This window comes from Acanthopagrus latus, chromosome 22 (genome assembly GCF_904848185.1).
Source record: "Acanthopagrus latus isolate v.2019 chromosome 22, fAcaLat1.1, whole genome shotgun sequence".
NCBI classification, from domain to species: Eukaryota; Metazoa; Chordata; class Actinopteri; order Spariformes; family Sparidae; genus Acanthopagrus; species Acanthopagrus latus.
This window is the reverse complement of record NC_051060.1, coordinates 18,510,075-18,537,342: the sequence shown is the minus strand read 5'-3', so window position 1 is coordinate 18,537,342 and position 27,268 is coordinate 18,510,075. Positions and strand designations below refer to the sequence as shown.

Here is a 27,268-nt window from a genome sequence, read left to right as displayed (position 1 = left end):
TAAGAACATATCTGTCTACTCACAGTGCATGTTGTGCACCAGAGGGTATATTCTGCCAGTTTGACCTATATTTAGATAAAATGGGTCTGTGTTTAAAATAAGATCTGAAGACTATTTAATATTGCTGTTTAATTAAACTATGAATTAGTCTGGAATTTTAAATAAAACATACAAAATAGAGCAGAATCTAAATAGGCAGATTAAACCCTTAGTTGCATAATGTCTACTGGAGTGGAGTGCACAGATGGATAATCAGTTAGACAGAAAAAAAAGCATAGATGGAATGGTAAATGGTGAATGGCCTTGCATTTCTATAGTGCTTTTCCAGTCTACTAACCACTCAGAGCGCTTTCAAGTAATTTTCTGTCAATTAATGAAACCGGCGGTGACCAGCTTGTTTCTTCTCTGCACACTTGAAAATGAAACAAAGTCTCCCTGTGACCCTTCGTCACAGGTTATGGTGCTGTTGTGGACATAAACTACCAAAGAGTCATTTTCCCTTTGTTTCATTTAAACGTTTTTTGTTTTTTTTAATCCACACGCATTTTTTCATGGCAGACATCCTGACCTGTCAAACCAGGAACAGCACAGTTGTGACCGATAGTGTGAATGATGGCTGCGTTCTGTTAAAGGTGTGATATGTAAGAATTGGCCACCTCAGATTCATAACATAACATCAGAAGTGTTATATCTTCACATTCTGCTCGTAAATTTGAATGTTTCAACTAAAAGTCTGGCCTTCTAAGTGATCAATGCACTTTAGAAGTGCAAATCGATGCTAATTGTCAGTAGTCAGTAGGTAAGATCTAAAATCACCATTATTTTCTTCTGCCTGTGTATTAAAAGTAACAATAATGCAATATTCTAGAAAAGCCTGAGAGACTGTACACACAGCGTACTTTATCTAAAATGTCTGAGACGCAATAGAAAAAAAATTAAATACAAAGAAAACAAAGGAGGGAAAAGAGACGACTGATGAAGATGTGATTGGAAATGCTTATCTTCGCTGTTTTAAGATAAGAATAAAGTTCACCAAACGAATCGCAAACACTCAGAAGAAGCAAACGTTAGCCCCGCTTGCTGACTCCTCTCTTGTTTTGGGAAGCCACCATCAGATAAGAGAGTTATAGTTTGAGAGTGTGTGGGCTGGCTCTCCACTGTTTCTCCATCAGATAAGCAGTTGTCACAAAGTGGGTCCCTCAGACCCAGCAGACCCTCTCTTTGCCCCTGGATCAGATAAGAGAAAGCCTCTCTGTTAAGTGACAGAGCTGCTATTAAACGAGTCATTAAAGCTCCCGTATAGGTACACCTGAGCAACATGCCGCCTTTATCCCGCAGAGAAAAGAGAGCGGGGCCGAGGGGAGGACGGGGTTAAAAGGAGACGAGAGAAAAGATATGAGATTTAGACGGAGGAAGAGGAAAATCAAATGCAGGGGAGGATGGGTGTTCAGAGAGAGAGAGAGAGAGATAAAAATGGGGTTGAGAAGGTAGATTAAAAAAAACACAGAGCAAATGTATGAAAATGCGAAGTTAGACAGACCAAGACAGGCGGAGAGGACGCAGCAGCCCCAGGAGGAGAGACAGGAAAGATTAATCAGGCAGAGTTAGAGAGGGAGGGTGTGCGAATTGGGCGAGACAGGTGGTGTGTCACACCGCTTTGAGAAATAATCTCGCCACCTAAGAGAGCTGAATGAGCAGCGGCTTGTTCATGGCAGCACAGAACCGTGTTCACCTGGAGATAACATCGGCAGAGACACGGAGAAATCGTCTTACATCTCATACATCTGATAACGTGTTGGCTTGCTGCTGCTGACTGTGGAAGTCGTACGCGTGTGGGTGTGTGTTTGTCCGTGTGTGCGTCTCTTCTTCTTCTTCTTCTTCTTCCTCTCCTGCGAGCTTCTGCTTGCCAAAGTGTGTTTAAACCAAGCACATTATGCCGTTAATTGACTTTCAGGTACAGTTTTTTTTTCCCTGATTTCTGGAGACTAACTCATTTTTTTTAAAAGGGATGCTGGATATCATTATTTAGGAGTTCTTCTTTCCAACCTTTTTGCCCCACGGTGCTGATTCTGACAAGTCAACTGATTTCTCCAGTCCAATACCAGTGCTCTCTTTTCCTCAAATTAGGATCTATGCAAGCTCTAAATAGCCGACCTGTGCTCTAAGATGTCACTTATTACTGCTAAATGAGTGATGCTCCAGCGATACACAGCATCAACTAATGATTTTGATTGTTGTCTAATCGAATACTCTGTGAAAGCCAGATGAAACAAACGTCTCAAAGTTGAGGCCGCTAAAGGTTGGAAGAACTGTTTTATAATCATGGTGAACTGAACAAAAATGAGTAGTTCACTGCCCTTCCTCTGTGCGCATTCGTCAGCATCATTATCAAATTAAAGCTGACACAAGATCTCCTGCACTCTGAGGCCTTTTATCAGATCTACAAACAGCCGGGGCCTGTCAGCAGCTGGCCGTTAGCAGATCAGTAGATCGCATCAAGGGACGATCAGAAGCAATTGATTTTAGTTCAGCCCGGCCGATCAGAAAATCTGCACGAGTGTACCAAGAGAGCTTAACTGTTAATTGACTGTTGTTTCACGGACATTGATGTTTTGTTTCACTCCAGACATGAGGAACTTATTGCTGAAAGGTTTCCCCAAGTGTCGCACTTCATTTATCAGCCCGCCTCCTCATGTCTTAATTAACTAACCTGGAGGTTGATTTCGGTCACAGCGCACCATACGTTTATCAACTCTGCGAACAGCAGCGCTCCTGATTATACACATGAAAATCACATGCCACTCTGAGTGACTGGCAGGCTCTTATCTACAAGCGCTGCCCCACCAGTGTGTGTTTTCCTGTGTTATCGCGCACATTGTTTTACCCGAGAGACACAAACACACACATATATATTTTCTTTAGCTTCATAAAAGAGGTACCCGTGAGATCGCAATAAAAAAATAAAAAGATTAATCCTGAAGATTAGTTTTTAATTAAAACAGTGTTATAGTAAAACTGCTTGACACGAAAGGCAAATTAGAAAAAAGTAATCTGTTGGGCCGTAGTGTGAGATATGTGTTCACTTTGTGCCTCGCATTCACCGCACCTTGCTTCGCTGTTCAGGGACACCCCAGTGGGTGTAGCAGAGAAAAAAAAAACAGAAGGTGGGAGGAGAGGAGTGGGAGTGGAGTGTATCTGCCTTGAAAGGGAGACAAAGAAGTCGTAGAGAGAGCAGGTAATGAAGAAGAGGCTGCATTGTTCTTGATAATGTGGGAAAAATACAGAGCAGGCTTTTATTTCTTTTCACTCGGCTTCTCTCTCTCGCTCGCATCAATTTCTCCTTTTTCTCGCCCTCCTTTTTTCTGAACCGCTCCTCTTAGTGAAGATGTAAGGGGCCATGGAGGAGCAGAGTGGAGCAGGGAGATGGGGGTTAACATCAGCCTGATTAATGGAAGACGGAGATGAGGGGCTGATAAGAGCCGCTCTGCTGATATGAATGAGCTGCATATACACAGCTCCAGTCCACCAAACTTCCAGCGGTCCTGTCTTTTTGCCCCCTTCTCGTCTTCGGCTCTTTCAGTCAAATTTTCTCTTCCTTCATCAGATTTTGATTTGATTAATGAGCTCGAACCCCCTTCATCATCAACACTCAATTCTTTCCAAAATAGATGCAGCAGAACTCAACGGATGTTTTTTAAAACCTCGCGGTTTAAGAACTGACAAAGAATTGTACCTCTCTTATTACTGGTACACTTGGGTTTCATTTCTTGCTATCAATATAGCGATGCATCAATATTTCCATCTGAAATGGATTCTGGTGCTAGCAGATTTGATCAGCTTTGACTAATGAAGCTAACTTTCCATTAATTGGTTGAGGTGCCATCTTGGTCGACTATTTCACAATGAAAGCTCTGTAAATGTGGTTTAATGGCTGCATACATTATTTTGTCCTGAAAGCCTGAGGCTAAAGCTACTCTAGCAAGCAGATTTTATCAGGGTGTGGTGAGGTAGCTCATTAAGTTAGCACTGACTGCATGAATTGGTTGAATCACCGTCTCTGGTTCGCATTTAAATACTTGTGGCTGGTTTGTTGAAGATGAGATCTCTGTAAATGGGGTGTAAAATATACCACTGATGGCTACATTCATGGTGTGTGCTAAAAGCTACATGTCCCCGGCAAAAAGTTAGCATCCTGACCAGCTGTGTGATAAGGAAAAACTGTCACTTTCTCTGTTTATGTATTTCCAGTTGTTAAAAAATATATTGTTATAAAGAAAAGTAGCAATGCTGATCGAGACATTGTGTTCTGCAAGGTAAAATTGCTGTTTGTCAAAGTCGTCTGTTGGATTTGAAGAGAGGACAGATGGATCTGACTGCTTCATTTCTACTAAAGCCCACATATACAGCTGTGTGTCTATGCAGGCGGCAACTGCGGTTACTCATCCCAAGTCATCTTTGTCACATTGTCTTTATAATTCTGTGTCTTTTGCCACATAATACGGGGTGGTAACGAACACGTCAACAAGGCCACCATTGTCGTGAGTGTGACTCAAGATTCGCACAGCATTATGGGTCGTAGCCTTCATTAACAGGGCAAAGGTTCAGGAGAACCTACCCACGTTGCAAAAATGAAATTAGGTGGCTTTTACGCTGTGTAATATTTATTTTCTGTGTGAAAGTAATCATCATAAAAAATGTTTTTGCAAATTAATCCCATGAAAAATAAAAAAATCCTGGTGTGTAAAGGCCTTCACTAAAGCGTATGGGGAAGACAAAGTGTAACAGATCTGCCATGCCATTCCTTTCCCGTCTGCCCAGTGAAGTGATGATAAGAGACAGGTGTGTGTGTGTGTGTGTGTGTGTGTGTGTGTGTGTGTGTGTGTGTGTGTGTGTTCGTGTGTGTGTGTAAGTGTAAGAGTGTGTGATTGAGTGATTATGTGTCTAATTGCTTGTTGAAGTGGGCTTGTTTACAGCTTTTGTGCCATATTGGACCTGTTAATCTCGCTGTGTTTGCTTGCCACTCGGTGCGTTGATCCCCGCTTTTGCTCGCTGCGTGCATGTGTGTTTGTGTTTGCTGATGTGCGTCACAGCCCACTTTTTCTTTTTTTTTTTTTTTGGGCTTCACAGCCTCTTCTTCTGTCACTTTCAATCATGTCCCGCTGTAAGCAAAGACTGTTTGGTGTTGTGTCTGAGTGTTTGTGTGTGTGTTTGTGTGTGTCTGTGTGTGTGTTTGTGTGTGCGCACGCTCAGTTTTTGGTGCACCACTCAAGCCCGGGGACAGCTCGGATGGAGAGATGGGAAGCGGAGCCCGAGGGAAGGAGAGGAAAAGGGATGAGCGAGGGAGGAAAGGAGATAGTTGTGTGTTGTCTGGCATTCCAAAGGAGCTTTATGATTTAAATGATAAAAGAAGGCTCGGCCATGCATTATGTATTAGGCATTGTACGTGTACGGTAATTCCAATTAAGCTTTCAACCGGGTTTAGCTCACAGAGAGGGCAAAGGAAGCCGTATACAGGAAATGAGAGACGTGCTGAGGAAGAATAGAAAAACAAGGGGAGTGGAAAAATTGACCACACCAATCAGACAACATTTAGCATCCGCTGAAAACAAACAGGAAAGACAAGCTTGACTGTCTTTCATGGGGTGAGACGGCAAGAAAAAGAGAAGGTAATAACAAGAGTGCGGTGGTGGTGGTGGTGGTGGAGGGGGGTGGATTTGGACATCTTATGGCTGCAGTTTGATGTGTCAGTTCTCTTGTCACGCTGAGTGTGTGTTCACTCACTCACAGGGCAACGCCGGCTGCGAGCTCGAGCACACACAGACACACACACACAAGGCACAAGACACCTCTCGTTTTCCCTTCACAGAAGAGACAGGCTGAGTGTTGTTTGAACCTTTAGAGGAAACTCCTAGAGGCTTTTAACCTCGCACATACAACGGCGCGCAAAAAATACATACACCTCAGGACAGGTTTTCATGTTCTCTGAAGCTGTTGACCTTTGAGGAAAGAAAGGAAGGCCTGATGGACGTTTTCCCTCCTCAATCAGATTCTGTTTGCGCTGAAGCTTTTGTAAGGGCGAGGCCTTAAAAATAGACCAGAGGGGAAACTCGGAGAGGGAGAAGGGCGAGGAGTGGAGCACTACAGGAGGAGAGAGGTGGTATGGATGGATTTATATACACGTGAGAGGTAAATCAGACTTGAATGTTAGCTGATGAGTCGACTTGGAGGTTGGTGTACGTACAAATGAAATGAATGAATGAATGAGTTTGTATGAAACCAGTTCTAATTACATTAGGTCAGACTTTTCATGTATGTAAAACTAAAATTTGAACAGCTACTTCGATAAATTTGTCAGTATGGAAAAGACAGTCCCTGGCTTTCTTACTGAGAGTAAGTTGAGAAGTCTAATGCCATTCATGCCTGTACGCTAAAGTGATATTTCTTTTCCTATCATGGCCAAGAAATGACCAGCCTTACTCTGTCACACTACAGGAGTTTTTGTTGGTTAAACCCTGATTCACCCCTCTCATTCAATCTGGTCTGGGAGATTGGTCGGTCCTGAAGTTCATCCCAGACTGCGTGCTAATGTGAGGTTTGTACCGATCCAGTCTGAAACCTTACAAATTGCTTACAGACTCATTTGGGCCATCAAGATAAAAAATCAATCATGTTTGATATCAAGGATTTTATATTTGGACGGAGCAGCTGATCATGTTGGCATGCAACAGTAAACATTCCAGCCCTTGAGGCTAATGTTAGCAAGCATACAGCTGTTGACAGATATTAAGGCTGACAGTTAAAATCTCACCTCCAGTTCTTCCTGACACGTCCACCATGACTCCCAAATCATTTTGCTTTTGCTTTTTGTCTCACTGCGAAGTTTTAACGTCGCTACAGCTAGTGGTTGCCCCATAGTTTACATCTGCTTCCCCATTAGATGAAGAGAGAGGGATCATGTGTAGGTGGCGCTTAGCTCCTCTGGCCAGTCATCACCCCTCAATCCCAAACCCGACCAACCCAACAAAACAAAAGCAACAAGCCAATCAGGGGCAGAGCAGGGCACGTCAGTCCTTCGGCATCCTAGGAAAAGAAAAACGGCTAAATATCTGTATGCCAAGATAAGCTAATCGTCTCCTGGCAGTAGCTGCATTTTTTAATTGAAGTGTATGAGATCAGTATTGATCGTCTTGTCTAACACACTGCAAGAAAGCAAATAAGCCCGTTTCCCAAAATTTCGAATTGTTCCTCGGAATCATTAATTTAGACAACAGAGATGTTCAGAAAGATTAATCTGATGTGAAAGCATCATCATGAATGGATTTTACTTTAGATTGAAAATATTGATTAATCCATCTCTGCCATGCTTTCAGGAAGTTTCACAGTATTAAGAGCTAGAAATTCGGTAAGTAATAATAATTTCAATTTTAGTAACGACAATCAAGGAAGGACAAGAAGATTTTAGATTTAAGACAAGTAGTGGTCCACTACATATACTGCCTGCTTAACAGTAGCTTCGAAATCTGGACGAACAGCAGTGCCTGAAACGTAACAGAGCCTTTCCTCCTGCTTTCCTTAAGAAAGGACATAAAGTTATCTGCTCTCCTCTGATATCAAGATTCCTCTCCATCCCTCCATCTCTCTGCCGCTCTTTCACATCTATTTTCAGCTCGACTGTCAATCCGACTGACTCGAAGACTCAAATCTGCTGTCTCTCTTGACACCGTCAAACAGTAATAGCCTGGGAGGTGTGTGTGTGTGTGTGTGTGTGTGTGTGTGTGTGTGTGTGTGTGTGTGTGTGTGTGTGTGTGTGTGTGTACGCACTCTGTATGTGTGTGTATGTCTTGTTTGTTTAAGGACCAGGCCTGTGCTCGAGTGATGTTTTGTGCTTCTATAATGGACCAGGAAGGGCAGCAAAGACAGAAATGTGCGCATATTATGAGCGCTTCTCAATATGTATGTATTCCTGTCCCCTTAAAATCCAAGCACGAGTTTGAATCCTTGTCCTCTAAATCTGCACACATCCTGTGTAGCTCCAACTCCCTGGATGTGATAATATATGCATGTGTTGTTACTTTTAAACTGGCGCCCTGCAGGTGTGATTTCTGAAGCATCCACAGCGCCGACACCTGCATTTCCCCCCTCCTGACGGTTGATACAGTGCTGCATTTCAATCAGAGTGACATAAGTATGCGCCGCTTATAACAAGAATGCCACCTGGTAGAGCTCTCAGACCCCCGGCCTCTGTGCTGTACGTGTCTGGCAGAGTCATTTGTATTTTGTGGGTGTTAGGCCTCATTACAGCCAAACACCGCAGAAGGTGATTTCAGTGATTAGCACGCCTTCAGGTCACATCAAGTCAAATTTATTTGTACGGCTTTTAATCACACTAATAGCTTGAAATGGCACCACAAGGCCACATTTAACAAACCTAAAATAGGATGAAGAATAACTCCAGTATATTACTCTTTTGGTCTAATTTGTAGACGTGCTAGCGGCGTGGCTCCAGGGACGGTCTGTCTGTCCACCACTTTGGTTCAGACTGAAATATCTCATCAATGTTTAGATGGATTGCTCTAAATGCTGATACAGACATTAATTTCTCTCTCAGGATGAATTTTGTTTTAACTTAAGTGATCGTCTGACTTTTCAACTAACAATGCCAGCATGCCAAAAATTTTAATGACTAATACTTTGGTTTATGACCAAATACCTCCAAGCTCATGACATGTCCATCAGCCTCAGCTGTACTTTGTCATAAGTGTCAATTAGCAAAATGTTAGCATGCCAACAACTAAACGCTCAACGTATTGCATGCCAGCATTGTTACTGTGAGCATTATAGCATGATGATGTTAGCGTTTAGCTCAAAGTATCGCTGTGCATAGATAGAGCTCACAAAGCTGCGAGCATGGCTGTCATTTTCTATTTGTATTCATTAAATTGCATTTAACAAGAGACAACAGTAGCATTTGTTTGGATAAATCCTCAAGGTCAGCCAAATGTATCTGCAAGTGGGAGCTGAAACTATTAATTATAACCTCCACCAAGGAGTTTATGTTTTCAGCTACGTCCGTTTGTTGGTTTGTGAAAAGGATGACAAAAAAAACTTCTAAACCGATTTTTTCAAAACTTGGAAGGAGGGAGGATTTCAGCGCAGAATAGACCCCCTTAACTTTTGGTGTGCATTCGGATTGATCCAGGAATTTTTTTCTCCTTTTCGTTAACCTGTCGAGATGAGGTGTTTTTCAACATTTTTGCTCATTTCTCAGGGAATAACGTTTGGACTTGGATAAAAAACAAATGAAATTTGACTGACTGTATTTTCTGTTGTTGTGTCCTGTGCAGTTAAGGGTTTTTACCAACATGGTGCTCTCACTGAACAGTGTGGTTTGGATAACCTGGCTCAATGCTTAGCTGTTGTATTTCTCACCTCTGACTGAATGGTTGTACTTTATTTTGGAAAGATCGCCAAAACTTTTAAAATAAGACCGATGGTTTAGTAAACAAATGATCCCGTTTCAAACACGAGTTAGAAAAAAACCTTTTCATCATATTCTGTCCGTACTTCTGAGAAATGCATTGCTCCCTCCCTCTGTAAATGTTTGACATCATCATCTTTCTAAGATATCGAGCTTCAAAATAGGTCAGCGTTTGCTGCAGCTCCAGAAATCCCATGTAGAGCAGTTTTAGTCTGTTGAGGCTCCAAAATCAAAAAGTTTGAGGCTGAACTGTTAAGTTGCTCTGAAGTGCCTCAGTTGGTTCTAGTGTGCATTCGGCTCTGGGAAAACAGTTGGTGCACTTAAAAATGTATGCATGTGATGCTTTCAGTGCATGTCTGACTCTCTCCTCTCTGACTCGCTCCCTCCAACACTCCTCCTTCCTTTCCCCTTAATTCTCATTATAACCGGATGACCGCGTCGTCCACCTCTGTCTCCAGATTAAAAAATGTCTCTGTCCGTTCGTCCCCTCTCTATCTGGCCCTCCTCCCTCCCCGGCTTGTCATGAATCATCTGATCCTGTCCGTCAATGGAGGGGATGAATTAAACTATTAATCATGCATGACATACCGCTCTCTATAACCCTTTGGAACCAAAGCAACCATGAACTTTTATTGTGTTGAAAAGGGTAAATGCAGCCAATGAATCTTCAGTCTCGGGACACAGCGGTGATCTTTTTCCGAACAAAGTCAAACTTATTTTACGTGCACGGTATGACTCAACGAGCGGAGTGTCATTGTAGAACAGTTTAACATCTCTCATGTGAGACGTTCAGGTTCACTAGCATCCGTCGTCGCACAAGCCAGCCGATCCTTTTTTTTTTGGTTTTTGAGGAAGAATTGTCCTTCAGGGAAAGAGACAGAGACAGAGAGAGGCGGACACACATGAGAGATTTTCAGAGGTGAGGGAAAGAAATACATCCCGTCTGCTCCCTTCCTCGACTACAGAATAGAAGACACGAGCCCCACATTTATAATTGATCTGCCTCAGCTCCAGAAATACCCTGACAGGGGCCTCGCTGTTGTCTGTGTGTGTGTGCGTGCACATATTCGTTTATAGCTGTACAAGTGCGAGCTCAATAATAGAGACAGCAAACAGGTGAGAGGATGCAGAGGAGATGGGGCTGAGTCACAGCGAGAAGCAGAGAGACGGCCTTTCAACCCCAGCACTCAAATCGTTTCTCCATGGCCTGTAAACCACTCACAGCAGCCCGCCCCGACGGCTATTAGCTGTTCGAATTTGCATGCAGTTCATTGATGTAAAGAGGCAGAAGATGGGATTAAAATATTACGTAAAGGCTGTGTTCAGAATTATTTTGGTAGCTGAGAATGCTGCAAAAAAAGTGCAGAAGAAGAGGAGAAGGGTTTGTGTGTGTGTGTGTGTGTGTGTGTGTGTGTGTGTGTGTGTGTGTGTGAAGGAGGCACATGCCATGGGAACGGTGGTCAGCCACAGGATTTGACCTCATCGGGTTTCCTCAGGCGTGTAATATTGTAATCCCACACAGCTTTCGAAATACTGCCGCTGCAGCAGGAAGCTACGGTGGCTCTTGTTTATGTAAAGGCTGGTTAATCTCCAAATCTGCCGGACACTGAGTGTTTCATTAGCCAGCGGGCGTTGGGAGGAGAACAGCTCTGCTGAATGGTGGCTGCTTACCTGGCAGAGAGGCTGGTTGCAGGTTTGCCAAAGTTACTGTTGGCTTGTATTCACAGGGATGAAAAAATTTTTTAAAAATTCCAATCACAGTTAAAAGGTAAAGATTCTCCCAACTCCATCGCCACATGTGTGTTTACACTCTCTCCTCTCTTCTTCCCTCCAGGAGACGGCTTCCTCCTGCGACGCCGAGCTCCTCTCGCTGCTCCTGGACGCGGGGCTCCTGGTGGGCTGCGTCTCCTCGGCCCTGTACCCCCTGCTCAGCTCCCACATGCTGTCCCACCAGCAGGAGGGAGGCTGGGACGTGGAGAAAGCCGCCGCTGAGCTGCTGGCGGCAGGCCACGGGCCTGAGGCGGGCTCCCTGCTGCTGGCTCACCGCGGAACCCACCAGGCCCAGTTCACCTTCAACTCTGCCTTGGCCGTGCTCAGGAAGTGGCTGTGAAGCGAAGGGGTGTGAGGGGAGAGTGAATGCGTCGGGGAAGGCAGTTTTTGGAGCGCAGCCACGGACAAGGACGATGAGGCAGATTCAGAGATGGAGAGTGGGAAGGTGTTGAGAGAAGAGCGGAATTAGATTGGATTGAGATCTGAAGAATTTAGCGCGAGGCGAGAGTAGAAGCGATATCGAGCCGTACCTCTGGATTTTGTTTCTGTAATTGGGTTTCGGGGGGGAGTTTCATCAACTGACGACACTTCAGCAGCAGCTGCAGTGTCTGCCTTGGAGGTGTAAGAGCGGAAACCTTTAATAATCGAAAACATCTGCCCAATTAGAAGCACGCACGCACATAAACACAACTTTTCACCGCCTCTCAGTCACAACTGGATGTTCAGACCGATCAGAAGAAGAACACACCGCTTACGTCTAGTTGTGTTGTGCCGTCGTGTGCACTGCGTCCTATTGTGCGATCAAGTAATTGAGCGGTAGCCGGGGAAAGCTGTGGGTGGATATTAGCCTATTGTTCCATGACAGGTTTGCCTCTTTGACGTCCCACCGTTAAACACCCTGCCGCTGCTCCATTGTTTTCCCCCTAATAATGTCTAATTAATTCCTTCTAAACAAATTAGCCCTGCAGCTGCCCCGTGCTGTGTGTGTATGCAAAAAAAAAATATATATTGTATACGTGCACCCAGCGATATCACGTCGAGCTAATTACGCTGAGGAATAAACATGTGAGTGAGTGTGTGTGAGTGTATGTGTGTGTGTGTTACGCACACAGCGAGGCTGTCGGCATGCTTTGTTTCACTTTATAAAGTACAGATTTTATTCTGTCCCATCGTTGACATCCGAAATAAAGACAAATCCAATGTAATCAGAATGAGTCATTGTGTTGTATTTCCTTTTCTTTCCTTGTAATAGTGCAGATGAACAGACGGATAACATTAACGTCCACGCAGTCTTTGCAGATAAACTCTTTTCAAAGTCGACCCCGTTGACATTTGGCCGAGTTTTTTACTTGTTCCGCTTAATGAATGGGTTTCATTAAGATTCGCGCTCCGTCTCGCAATGAATGCACTCCAAACATTTGCTTTATAATTACAGCATTTCCACATTGTTCCGAGATAATTGCAGCCCTCTGACCCAAACATCCAGGCGAGTGTTTGTGCCTGCCCCTCAGATGTGCTGTTTGTTGTGCAGCACACAGTCATTTTCAAGCGTTCTCTCTGGTCAGCACACGCGACTCCACAGAGGGTTTCGGGGCACAACACTGCTTTAACCTTTGTTTTTTCAAATTGGATGTCAACAAAAGCATTAGTATACTTTTTTTTTCCTGCTGATGATGATTGCAAACAGCTGAAAATATATTTGAGGATTTGGATGCAGGGAAAAAGAATGTGTGTGTCAAAGTTTCTCATTTATTTTGTTTTGTCATACTGTGTTCAAAGTGAAATTAGCGAAGGAATGCTGACTGCGGGTCCCCAGAGCGGCCTGTTTTGTTTCATGTCTGCAAAAAGAATTTAAAAAATCTGCCCCGTCAAAGTAAAAACATCCTTTTATTGTTTGACAGTAGGAGGGAGTGCAGGGTTTGATGGCGATTGGGACATGGATCCATGTTTTATACTAGAGGTGAGAAATAATTTCACATCAGACATCAGTAACCTGAAAGGAGACAGACAATGCTCATTTTCAGGTTCATGATTTTAATTTGGGTTACTACTAGAATAGGTTTACATGGTTCAATGTAAAAACAAACCCATCAGTTTTCTCATACTGTCCAGTGCTGCAGAGCTGTATTCAGCACTGGAAAGTGACATCAGAGAATTGTTCTAACTTTGACAGAAATGTTGTGTCGGACCGCGCCGCTCAGAGCACGACGCTGGTTGATAAACTGAAAAGTTTCAGATTTGAAACCTGGCTGTCAGGGCCTTTGAAAACGCTCCATTCGTGTGTGCAGCGTGCCTTCGTTAATCCTCCAGATGCGGCTCGTTGAAAGCTGGCTGTAACCGTTCCTGATGGCTACCTTATGGGATTGTGGCAGCAGTGGCTTCAAGGCCCATTTAAATCTGCTCAGACAGCAGTAAGCAGATCATGTTTCCATATTTGCTGGTTAGCTTTCTCCTGCTGTACTTAATCCCTTAAATTAATGAATGAACTTCACAATGACTTCACCGTGGCTTTTTTTTTTTTTTGTCTGTAAAGACTACCCTTTTCCTGCCGCATCCAAAGACTCAACAGAAGTTAATTTCTCTTTAATTCCCCGACGGATAAGTTTCTGCTTAATGTATTTTGAGATCCCGTTATCTGTTTGCTCCATGGGTGCACAGCGGCGCTCATCCTGCCTCACCTCTCCATCATCTGCAATACTTTTATAATATCTAAAATAAGAACATACGTTTTCTTCAACAGTAACTCACTTTGGCAGCCAACATTTAAAACAGCTGCCAGAGTGGAGGAGCTCATGTCAGGCCTGAAATTGAATAAAGGGGGCCGCGGCTCGGAGGTATTTACCCTGACCGCAATAATGCCGCATTCCAGGCTCATATAAGAAAAAGGAGGGGGAGGAGGCGGGTGGGTTGGTGGTTGGTCTATATATCAAACAAGAGGGTGAGGGGAGAGAAGTGAGACAATGACAATACAGAGCTACTGTATCTGGTTGGGTTTTGGCAGGGCCTGGCTGAGTTTAAGGAAGCGTCGGCATTAAGCCATAAGAGGAAATAACAACACTTTAGAGCAAAAGGGGTCAATTTCTCAGCCCTCCGTCCCTCGTGGCTCTGCTGTTTAGCGCTATTCTCAGCCAGTGTCGGACACTGATAGTAATAAAGATAACCGGGCTTAACCGGTGCTCATTGCCCCCTCACGCCAGACGTGTCCTCTCAACCCTGCAAAATGAATTAAATTGGTTGCAGATAGTAATCGACCCAGGTGTCTTCATAAACCCCCCCGAGCAAACGGGCAGCGGTCCGGTCCTAGCCCCGGCCAGCATGAAATCAACTCTTTGTGTTAAACTAACAAGATTACACGAAGCCTCGTTGTAATCAATCCGAGGTGTAAAATCCTTCCAGTTGTTGGGGGTTGATCGAATCAGCACCAGCAGCCCTCGCACCTTTTGGCTTTTCAACACCGCAACAGTCAGCGTTCGAGGAAAAGAAACCAAAACAAAACAAAGAGCTACTAAATCGGATACTTGACAGACGAGTAATTACACATCCGTGTCGAGGAGCGCAGCGCCGAGAACCGTCATTTAGGTAAATCAAAAGGATGGAAATATGTAGCAGATCTCTGAAAGTGGAGAGGGAAAGCTGGTAGGACATTAAGGCAGAATTTGATTACCATACTGATAACAGAAAGAGAGAGAGAGAGAGAGAGAGAGAGATGATAATGGCTATGGAAAAAAAAAGAGTCAAGGTGACAGGGGGAAATGAGGAGCAAGTGGATTAGCACTGCAGTACTTTTTGGCAAGATATTTTGACCCTTCTTGATTAGCAGAATTGACCCCCTGGGACCACTCATGCTTAAAATAACCACACACACACACACACACACACACACACACACACACACACACACACACACACACACACACTGACACCTGGATTAACATACAGCCTCTCAGTCATGCCCACATAGCACTCTCATCGTATTTGTTTTCAGTTCACTTGGGACACACAAGGAAATGTTGATGTAAAATTGTCTGACCTTCATATGTTCACTCTCTGTATATATGCCTTTTATTTCCCACGCACATCCAGTTCAATGGCAGCATTTCCCTGGGTTTCCCTTCTCTTGAAATATGTATAATCAATACTTATAGATAATCAATGGATTGAAAGACTTAATGTGAAATGCGAGGGGAGTCTTTCATAACGCTGACCTTGTAGATAATGATCACCTGACTCCGCAGGGCCCTGCAGCTTTACAGGGGCTTTTTAGCACCTTTAAGCTCCTTGTTTTGGTTTTCCTGCTAGCAAACTCACTTTACAGTTCTCACCCCAGCCCCAGTTTTTAACAGCTCATCCTCATCAGAAAAAGCAACCACATAAGGCGACTGTGAAAGCAGCTGATTGTGTTGGTTGGCCTTCTAAATTCTTTAAATATGTAACCAATATGTTTTCATGTGTTGGAATAGTGAAGAGTTTTGCCAAAACCCTTCTTAAAAAAATAAAATAAAATAAATCGTCTTGCCTGCTTTCATTACAAGTCCTAACAGCCTGCGAGTCTCTTTTGAATATTAGGAACCACAAACTTTTTCTGCTGAAACTCCATCAAGTCATGCATAATATTCATCCTTCTAAGAACTCATCTAAAAAGTTGATGCTGACAAAGCCATACCGAGGATTAAAGGGCTCCTGTCTGTTTGGATCTCCGCCTTCAAGTTCCCTTTCAGCTCGCGCTACCCTATCATGATTACCTGGAATAAATTTTCACTTTTATTGACTTCCGCCTCGATTGAGCATTCAGGCAGACCTCCTCACTAACACTTCTCTCACTCACACAGCGGCCCAGTTGCCAGAATAAAACCTTGGCACAGAAAACACTGATATGTTAAATGTGTACAGTTTGTTGTATGCGTATCGTATCAACATTTCAGAAATATGCAAATATTGCAGTCAGGTGACGTGTTTTTGTGCTGACTGTGAGACCACTTTCTGATATCACCGTTCACTTCCTGTTTCAACTGGGAAAAACAAGTAATTTAAGCAACCCTCTAAACCTTTCGCAGACACCATTACGGCAACAAAACAAGTTTTCCAGCCTCCTTAATGAAATTTAAGGAGACATTTTTCAGCCTTATTTTTACGATGATAAAACCAGGTATTTTAAGCCAGAACAAGATCTTTTCCTAACCCTAACCAAGTGTTTTTTGTGCCTAAACCTATACTGACTTTGAAGCATAAGTTCACACAAAAATGAAAATGTTGTCAATATGTACTCACCCCCATGCTGATGGAAAGTTAAGTTCTTCACAGTAAAACAGCATTGTAGTTTCTCCCTTAAACAAGTCAAGCAGATGGGGACTTGTTTAAGAATGTTGATAAACAGGAAATCGACAACAAGAAAAACCTTTAATGGCTCCACACTGCTTGTCTAGCGTAACCCCTCGAAGCCCAGAGATCCCAAATTGATTTGAAAAGATCTTATTTAGACCCTTTTTCAAACAAAATGTTCACTGAACCTGCCAAGCTAAAAGCCTCGGCGCACAACCTGTCTGATATAGGTGAATCAGCTCGACCTTGCAGCAAGGGTTTTCAAAATAACACCTTTTCTTATCAATTTGGGAATCTCTGGGCTTTGATAGACTTGGATTATGCTGAACGACTGTACGAAGCCATTCGATTTACTTATTTTTACTGCTGCTTATTCATGTTTTGAAACAAGTCCTCGTCTACGTCAGTCATTTAGGAGAACGCTCTGACGCTGTTTTGCTAGGGATGATCAGACAGTGACTGAATTTTCATTTTTCACTTTTTAAAGCAGTTTGCATAAACCTACAATGCAAAAATGTGGTGTTTAACATCAGTTACATACTGTAGCAGGAAAATGGGCAGGGATTCTCATTTTACTTGACTGAATGTCACTGCTGTTAATGTAACGGTTAAATGAAGGACAATGGCAGGGTCTTATTTGCACCATGCCGGCTTTCCGATGGAGTTAAACAGCGAGACGATCTTCCTCTCATGTACTCTTCCCCGCGCCACAATCTCTTTTCGGGCTTTGCTTGTGCTTTTGTGCTCAGGCTGTGTGCAGCGTTGTTAAAGGTCTACCTCCCCTACTGCTGGGGTTTGGTAAACACAGTGTCACAACCTGTCAGGTGTCAGCATCCGTTCTTTTTCATGTGTCTGACAAAGCCCTCGGTGCAGGCGGTGAGCCATCATCACAATCCATCCCGAAAGGTGAGCGAGGGGGAGAGAGGAGAAAAAGAAATTTGTGTCACCCCAGGGGGAAGCTGAACGAGACAGAATCCCACAAAACTCTCTCCTCCGCTGAGGAGAGGTTACCGCTTTGAAACAAGGCATTTAACTTGCGCCTACGTGTCCTCTGTGGAGTCCGCAGAGTGAGAGGAAGAGAACAGAAAACATTAGAAAGGAGAGAAAAGGAGTAGAAAGTAGCCTTCGCATTCCAGGAAAATCCCTCACACACCCTTCCACCTTGTTGACAGACTGAATCCTGGGAAACAGCCAACCCTCCGAGGCCATGTTTATTTCCTTTTTAAGTCTATTTTTCTGACCTGTTACCTTGCCCTCCGCAGAGTCACTGTCTGTCAAGCAACTCCTTTACTCGTAGCGTCCTGAAAGTCATACACACAAACAAAACAAGAACCCCTCCCAGAGACACTGTAGGAGCGAGAGAGATTTTAAAAGGAGAGAGCTGTAGTATTGGCTATAAAGAAAGGAGAAAAAAAAATGAATGAGGCTGAAGGTGAGGCGAGCGGGGGAGATTGAAAAACGACTGAAGGTCAAACACGCTGATGAATGAAGACAGAGGGAAGAGCTCGAATTAGAGAGTCTTGACAGAAGATAGCTCTGCAGTATTTGCATCACATGGGAGGGCTTCAGTTAAACAGAATAACAGAGCGGCAGAGAACAAGGACAACGGTGCAGGGCTGCAACCTCTATTAGCACTGCAGTGAAAAAGGGTAAAAAGTGGCAAAGCTTTTCTATACCTGGCTAGAATGGCTCTTTTTCAGGTGCTTTTTATTTAACCCACAGGGCCCAAGGGGGGGTTAAATGTCCCCTGCAGACCTTCGTTGTAAACGAACTAAACATTTTATACGTGTCTCACCAAGGTATACGTGTACCTTTAAATGCTCGTATACAGCAATAGATAAAGAAACACCCGTTTGATTAATTTTCTTGTGCTTGTAAATGTTTTCTTTTAAGACCAAAGTCGAGAAAGTAAAACTAGCTCATCCTCATCATAAAAGAAGAATGACAGGTACAAGTCAAATTTGACTATATTGATGTTTTCTGTTGGGTAGTGACCTCTAGTGGCCGTAGTAAGCTTTGCTATAGCAAAGGAGGAAGTCGGGTGAAGTAGTATAAACAAAGAGGGGGCAGTCATGATTCTCTCATACATACGCATTTTATGTTCGCACGTGACTGTAACCTGAACACTGTGAAGGAGCTGGTTGCCAGTTTTTTTTTTTACTTTGTACGTTCATTCAGGTTTTTCTATTCCAACCGTTTCAGCTTTGGTACTTTGGCTGTGTGTTTGAGTTGTCACATATGAGCATCCCTTTTCTGCAACAGTTTAAACAGCAGAGTGAATTCAATCGTGCATTATCACTGTTGCTAAAGCAGATGAACTGTGAAGTGAAGTGTGTAGTTGTAGGATAAGGATATTTTTAGAGGTGACAGTGGTTAGGCTACTTCAGTATTGTTCCTTTATAGCTTAGCACCCACCTTTTACTTGATTTACTTGATCACATTTATGCTTCAGAAATCATAACAGTGGTGTTAATTTATGAGGATTGTCTTGCTGAGCAAAAGCTGCAAGTAAAGTATCATAAACTTTTGCTTCAAATCCAAAATCAGATCTCGTAGGCTCTTTGTCAGGGGAATCAGGGCGATGCAAGCATCTGGTCTGGGCACCAAAAATACATCATCCCTGCAGCACTCTATATGAGCCCAATTAGCTTTCTATGGAACCTAATAACTCCACTTTAATGACCCATAGAGAGAGTCTCTGTGACGGTGCTAAAACTCACTGGCAAAACTCTTGGTGTCTCTCATGTCATACTCGACTTTTTAAAATGTTCTTAAACAAGTGAAACATTTTGCCAGCAGCACGAGGTTCTCCTCAAGAGTCGAACCGTGGCAGAATGAGGACGATTGCCGTGCGACTGAGAGGGAGAGGATGACACTTGATTTGACGAAACTGATGAAATGAGTTGATTTGCATTGGAAACATGTGAATTTAACTCCCACGGCTGTAGGGGAGTCTCATGGACTGTAACATTTAATAATAGATCAATATGGTGTGGGTTTTTTTGTCTTTTCTATAGAAGCTGCTTTGTGCTGCCTGTGTGAATACCACTCCGGTATGTGAATGATGATGGACATAAAAATATGTCTTCTCTCTCTCAACTGCTGGGTGAGATAAGACTGCAGCAGCACAGAGTTACCACATCAAATGTCTTTACACTTGAGAGACCTGTATCTGTGCGCATGGGTTGTTTCCATGTTTTCAACAGCACTTTCATGACATTGAGGATGAAATGAAAGTCAGTAATGGGTTGCATTTCACACAACGGCGTGAGCACCATGTTCACATCCTCCAAGCTGTTACCGACTGCCGTATGTTTTCCCAAACTGCCAGGTTTGCTCAGTTGTTTAGGAGAATGAAAGAGAGCGGCTGAGAGGAGGTGGAGAGCCGGCTTTGAGACCCGGGACAGAACTGTGTGGGTGGAAGTGCAAAAAAAAAACAAAAAACTGGGGATCCAGAATGGCTGGGAGATTGTTTGTGCGTGTCTGAGGACAGAGCTGAAGCAAGAGGCAGAGCAGGAGATGGAAAGAGGGAGGACGTGAACCGAGCAGATCTGCCAAATCGATACGAGCAGCAGGGGAGATGTTTTTATATATATTTCTCTCTCAGTCCCGCTGTAAAATTGAGTGTGCTGTCTCTTTTTTTAAACACATCAAATGGAGGAGGGGAGGAGTGGATGGAGAGACCGGGAGGGATGTAAGGGATGGAGTGAGGGAGAGGAGTTGAAAGTCTTGGTAATACTTCAGAATAAGTGCAGTGAAAGTTTCATCAGCAGTGTGTGTGTGTGTGTGTGTGTGTGTCAGGAAGCGTGCCTGTTACCTGTGCGTTTGTGCATACAGTACACCCACATGTGTGCAGAATATTAACTCTGCCTCCTCTGTGTGTGTGTGTGTGTGTGTGTGTGTGCGCGCATCTGGGTATGTGTTTTTTTTTGTTTTTTTTCTTCCACCACTTGTGGTGTGTTCGCAGCAGTTAGCATCTCTTCTCCCGCAATCAGACATTCATTTATGTCGATCTCTTTTGCTGAATGCAGCAAATTACCTGCTTTGCCAGCAACCGTTATCTCATCTATTCCCGCTTTCGGTGCTCTGCTGCACCTTGACGCCGCCATTAACACCGCCAGCCCCCTACACACACACACACACACACACGCCTCTCACGCAGAGAAAGGTGGAGTTCACGGAGACCTTCGCTTACCTTCCCGAGCGTTGGCAGAATGATTACAAAACGTTTGAAGAGAGTGGGCGGGCTGTGTTGTGTTCGTATCTTCTGTAAGTTTAGCGCGTGTCGCAGATTTCTATAGATATGTGCATCTTGGAACACCACAATTTGTTTTCTTTTTTTTTATCTTCCCTCCAGAGCAACCCAATGGCCACAATAAGTGTTGACAATGTACTTTTCTGCAAACTCCAGATGTGTTGCAGCTTAACATTTTTGTATGCAGCAACTGAAGTTTCTTTTGTTTTGATTCCTAAAATGTTCTCTCGCAGTCACACTGTACTTATTGTCTGGCTAGGTTCTAGATTCAAGAAAATACCTTGTTTTGGTCGCCACAGACATGGCTGCAATTGTCCCGGTGTCCCGTGGTGTCACCTTTACAAATACTGAAACACGTACAAATGTAAACATGTCCGTGGTTTGCCGAAATGCTAACTGCCGACATTTTGTTCGGGCGACTGGGCGGCCAATAGAGTAATTTCAGCAAAAAACGGAAGTTTGAGCTTCTACAGCTCTACGACAACTCCACTTTGTGATTTTGGCCTTGTCAACCTCGCTGTCACACTATTGCATCAGCTCTTACAGGGGGAATTCTGTTCAAGGCTCGGCTCGTTGCTTCTTTTTTTTTTTTTTATTTTAGTATAGATCCCAACATTTGCCAAAATATGTCAGGCTGCATTTTGGGAAAAAGTGTGTAAAAATGACTCAGAACACAAAGGGAATATTCCCAACTGATCAGATGATGCGGCCTTTAAAAAAAACAAAAAAAAAACAAAACATGGAGCCTCGGGTTTTGACGTTTCCCTCGGTGTGTACTTCATACAGCTTCGGTGAAGAGTAGAAACAAGTTGACACAGAGTATATGATGCTGTCGGATGAGGTGGAATTAAACATTTTTCTAACCTTAAGTTGCATATAATGGAAAATACAGTGTGAGGGCAGAGCTGAATTTTAACCAAAGTGACACTTGTGCCTCGTTTAAGCTCCTCATTACAATCCTGGGTGTTTCTCTACAACAGTAAACACTCCTCGATAGATAAGATCAATCAAAGTTAAAGTGCAGGAAAAACTATATGTAGGCACTGGTTTGATAAAGTAACTCAGCTAATCCGCATCATCAGGATTGTGTGGGAGTGCATTGATTCTGTTTTTCTGATGTGAATGACGGTGCCCTGGCAGCATAAGCTGAAAAACACCCCAGTGGGATTAGATCTGGTTTAAATTTAGCGGAGCCGCTGCTCTGGAGGAATAAACACCCCGAGTCACATCCGAATGTGCTTGGATTTATCTTCACTCCTATTTATCAACCTGACTGCAGCAGTGGTCCACAGGGAAGACCTCCATTGTCGGGTGTTTATGTTCTTTATCCGATCTGGATATTCCTGAGTATATTTGTCTGAAAAAAAAAATACCCTATTGCAATTTATATAAGACATATAAGTCAGATTTATTTCCCTTGTTACAAGCAATAAACACCTCATATTCATTGTTGTGTCACTTTATTTTGAAGTGGCATTTTTGCAACAGGTGTCTGCGCTTCCGAGCAAATTCAAGCCAGAGGAGAATGAGGCAATCAGTTACCATGGTGATCGTAAAGGAGAAGGAGGAGGAGGGGGCACACAAACAGTTTCGTTTGGAGAGTGTCACTTACAGGCTTTGATGATGATAAGGGCTGCTGCCGGGGTAAACAACATCACAGCGTTAAAATACTGAGAGAATTGGGCACTCCAGAGGATCAGGTTAGCGCTCGCTAACGGCTTTTTTCTCTCCTCCTTCTCCTTCTTCGACAAACCTCGTCCTCGTCCTCCTTCGCACTTACCCCCAACAACATCTGCCTGCCTGCCTGTTTCCTAACACACACACACACACACAAACGCTCCCCCACAGCCCAGGCTACCTGTTACTTTCTCCCTGCAGGTGTGCTGCCGGCCTTGTGGAAGAACAGTAAGGATTGCTGTAACCATGGCAACACTCTGACACAGACCGTGTGCAGGGTGAGCATTTGGTCAAAAAAAAAAAAAAAAAAAAAAAGACATATGTACTATTGCAGTGTGTTTGTGTGTGTGTGGCCTGTTTGCAGAGGAAGTAGCTGGGGCTTACTCGGATGCTCCTTTCTGGGAGGCTGTGACGTCCTCCGGGTCGTGTTAAAGCGTCACACAGTTAACGGATGTCACACCGCCACCGGATAGATGTCATCGAGCACTCTCCAGTGAATGGTTCTCTCACTTTCACAAGGCAGGAGAGGGAGGACACGGAGGGTGTGAGGCCGGGAGATGAATTGTAGAGTGATGGCCCTGAAAGAAAGAAAAAAAAAAACAACGCTGAGGCAATGATCACAATGGCTTTCGAAGCCCATTCAAACGGCCAAAAAAGAAAGAAGGGAGTGTGGAGAGCACAATGAAAAGGGAAAAAAGGCCCCAAAACAAAACAGTGATGAGATAACACTCCAGAGAAGGAGGATGATCCCGAGCAAGATGAGTAGAAGTGATAAATTAAGAAAAGGAATACGGCATGAAGTGCAATGGAGATGTGGGCAAAGTGTGTGAGAGGACGACAGCTGAAAGAGCAGGAGAGAGAGAGTGTGTGTGTGTTGTGTGTGCTCACAAAAGAGAGATGAGGCAGAGAAATGAGGGAGAGGGAGAGATGAGAGCGGTGGAGGATGTTGAGCTGAAATCTCAACAGAAGCGCTGGCACCACACTGAGGAGAAGAGCTGAAACCAGACATCAGGGCTTTAGGCTAATTAAGAAAAGAAAAGAAGCTATAAGTGTGCGTGCATGGCTTGAGAGTGAGAGCGTGTGTGTAGGTGTGTGTGTGTGTGTGTGTGTGTGTCCGCTTTTTTGTGGTGCAGATTTTTGTGGTGCATATGTTTGATTTCTCGGGAAAGAAAAGGGAGAAACAAGGCGTTCGTGTGCCGAGTCTGTCTGCATCGTACTGTAACATGTTACCTCACGTAGACGGAGAGAGCCCAACTCGCTGTGCCTCCTCTCCTCCATATTTAGCCACATATCTCACTCACATCGATACCATGTGTCAAACTGCCTCTCTCTTTGTGTGGGTGTTCGTGCCTGCGGGTGTTTTCATCAGCTTAATTACCAAAAGATATCCATCTGATGGTGGAACGAGCTTTAGAAATTAGACAGCGACGCAATATCTGCCTGCATGTTAGCGGGGACCATGGTCGTGATTACTGTTCAACTCGCCCTGAACCTGCAAAAATAAACGATCCATATGACATCATGATGACTCGACAGAAAATTCATTTTTGTTGTTGTTGTTGTTGTTTTTTTCACCGTTTATGATAATTCCTGTTGGATATGATGATATTTTGCTACAGGTCGGTCCAACACGGCTGGAACATGAGCGGGCAGACGAGACAACAACGAACAAACGCCAAGCTTAGTAAGGTCATTCAAACCTCTGATTTGTAGGGCAACTCTGCTCTAAAGGATACATCCGCTCAAAAATTAAATTCGGTCATTGTGTGATCCTCATGCAAAATCGGTTGAAGTTTCGAAGTCCACGTAACATTTCTGGAGCTTCACAGCATAACAGTGTTGCAGCATTCTCCTGAACAACTGAACTAGATTGGGACGTCTTTTATTGGTGTTACTGATAACATTCAGCCGCGTACTTGGGCAACACATCCCCCCTTTCCATTGCATTTATGTTATTCCAACTTTCTGCCCCCCCAAGTGGTTGCGATATTGTTGCTAGCTAATGTTAGTGTAGCTAGTGTACTAGCTAGCCTATTTTAATGTTGCTAATGCCAGATGCCTAGTCTAGCTTGATTACCGCCACTGAGGCTAGCTTGACATTAGGGCAGTACAGTATGATGGGTGCATACTGTGCGTAGAATTTTAACAACTTGCATGAATGAAGTTGTCATTTCATCATCTGTAACCGCTTTATCCATTTTTAAAGGGGTTGCAGGGTTTAGTTGCTGGAGCTAATCCCAGCTGTCTCCGAGTGAAGCCAGGGTACACCCTGGATAAGTCGCAAGCTCATCGCAGGGCCCACAGGAGCAATTTGGGGTTCAGTATCTTGCTCAAGGACACTTCGACATGCAGTTCAGCTCATCCCGGGGAAGCTGGGAATTTAACCTGTGAACTTTCCCACAATGAACTTGTATGGAAACAAATTAAATAAATAAGATAAATAACAAAAAGGGCTGAAACTAAACGTTGACAATGGGGGAAATACTGCTCCCTCTTCGTTTGAAACAGGAGGCTGAGAATTACAAATAGCTCCCTTAAAATGTAAAAACAACAGCAACAAAAAAATCCTCAGGTCCGGGGTGACTGAAGACTCCAGAAGCCCTGAGATTCCAAATAAATTTGAAAAGATGTTCCTGTTATTGCTCAAAGCTATTACAGCTTTAACCTTAGCAGCGTGGTTTGTCACATGATCTTTTCATTGCCTTTACCAAGTGCTTTTTTATGACCTAATCCTAACCAGACCATAAGCACCATGTTGACACAACGCAAAAAAGAAAAAAGAATATGTAAAGGTGCAACAGAAAGAGACAAAGAGCTCCGTGTTCATCAGCAGTCAGTGTCGGTTAAGTCATCTCTTCCACTTGAACTGTCACAGCTTCCAGCTTGTTGTCTCTGCAGCCACTGGAGAGTTGCTGTTGCTTCAGTTTTGTCGGTGCCCTTTCTTACATCTCCTCTACACCTGTACCTGTTCTGTCAGCATTTCTGCGTCTGGCTCAGAGTCTGGGTCGACACGACCGCTCGGTTCTCTCGTCACTGATGTCAGTGTTAGTGCTGCATCGGTCCTCCCCAGGTGACTGCACACGTCTGTCCAATTCTTCTTCATTCCAGAAGTACGAGCATGACTCGAGGCAGTTTAGCTGTCAGAGGTGTCACAGTCACAGCCGTGGTCATTTTCAGTGACACTAATCTCCTCCCACCATCCTAATGTCTCACAGAAGCTGGTGACTTCATCTTCTTCATGTTCGTCCTCTCTTGGAAGTGCGTTTAATGTCATTTTCTTGGAACCAATAAGGTTTATGTGGGCTGGCAAACTCTCCCAAAGATTTTCCAAACTTAACTTTCATGATATAATCAGAAATATCTTTTTGACAGCGATGAATTGTTACATAACTGTAAAAGTTTTTACATCTTTAACATGAAGGTGAGGCTCCCCATTTCCCGTTATGTTGCCAGATTCACTAAAAAGTACCCTTATTGGCACAGATTGATTCAAAGCTCTTCAAGACTGGTTTGAATTGAAGTCACATGCTTCATGTATATTGTGATTTATTTACCCAAGTCTTCAATGCCGTATGTTGTGTTTTTATCGATACACCAACTTTTCCTCTTCACCCAAACTTTTATGCATTATTTCGAAATTCTTCTGAATTTCAAAAATCAATTTCTTACTCAGGTTTTTTTTTTTTTTTTAACATTTTCAAATTGCATGAATAGACGGGTTCCAAATGTATTTCCATCCACCTAAAACTGGTGGATGGAAATCAATTTGCACTCTGTACACGCCCCCACACAGTCTTCCGAAGAGGTTTTGATTAGCGAAAATGAATAAAATAACTTGGGTTTGGGTTTACCATTGGTGTGTGGGGGTCTGTCATTTGGTTTTCACTCCTATTCTATGGCCACACTCCAACAAATGTGTCGCTAGAGGACACTGATCACGAATTCCCAACAGTTTGCCTGAAGGGGACACAGTCATTTCTGTTTCAAAAGGCCTACTGGGTTCAAGAAAGAGCAAAGTTTTTAGAGTAACTTAACATTCGGACATAAATCTGTGCTTCCCTGCCTGCTCTGCCTCAGAGTAGACAACTCTGACCTCAGTGTTACCAGATGTACAATAATTATCATGTACGCTCGATGTACGCTCAATAATGATAAAAGTGCCAAATTGTATATGGTAAATGTAAATGGTTATTTGATCATTTTGTGAAGAATCACAGTTAGTCTAAGTCTACACTAATACCCTAATAAGATGTGCTGTAATACTGAATATTGTGTTATGCGATGACCATCACTGTTGAATAAATTGGAAGTCATTAAAGTGTCCACGTCTTTAAAGGGACACTCTGTAGTTTTGGAGACAAAATTCAAACTTTGAATACTTACAATATTAATGACGTAATACACAAACAAGACATACTTATCTTTGCCATAAGATAAATACCAAAACCAAAGTTATATTCATTTGCTTTTGGTTACTTTTAGTAGGCAGGAGTTGAATTCAAATTAAAGCAAACACTAACCTTTGAATTAATTCTGGAGAAAGACAGTTGATTGTTGAGTTGTTCATTCCCAGATCTTAAAATACCAACGCTTTGGGTTAATGACTTCGGTCTGCCCCAAAGACTCAAAATGATATATTACTTTTTTTTTTGGTAATTGACAGATCTGGGCTTGAGACTGGCGTACCCCACCAATCACCCAGTTTTAGCCTGGATTGACTAACTGCCAACCCTGCAAAGGACAAGTGGTTACAGATGCTGGATCGAATG

General features: G+C 43.4%; 1 protein-coding gene across 1 annotated transcript in view; it reads left to right on the top strand.

Moving 5' to 3' along the window:
* Positions 1-12,453, top strand: part of nbas (NBAS subunit of NRZ tethering complex) — a 162,367-nt gene extending 149,914 nt beyond the window's left edge. Inside the window, exon 53 of the mRNA XM_037087071.1 lies at positions 11,313-12,453. Coding sequence (XP_036942966.1) covers positions 11,313-11,588 — 276 coding nt within the window. The 3' untranslated portion in view covers positions 11,589-12,453. The remainder of the gene's footprint in view (positions 1-11,312) is intronic.
* Positions 12,454-27,268: the final 14,815 nt, after the last annotated feature.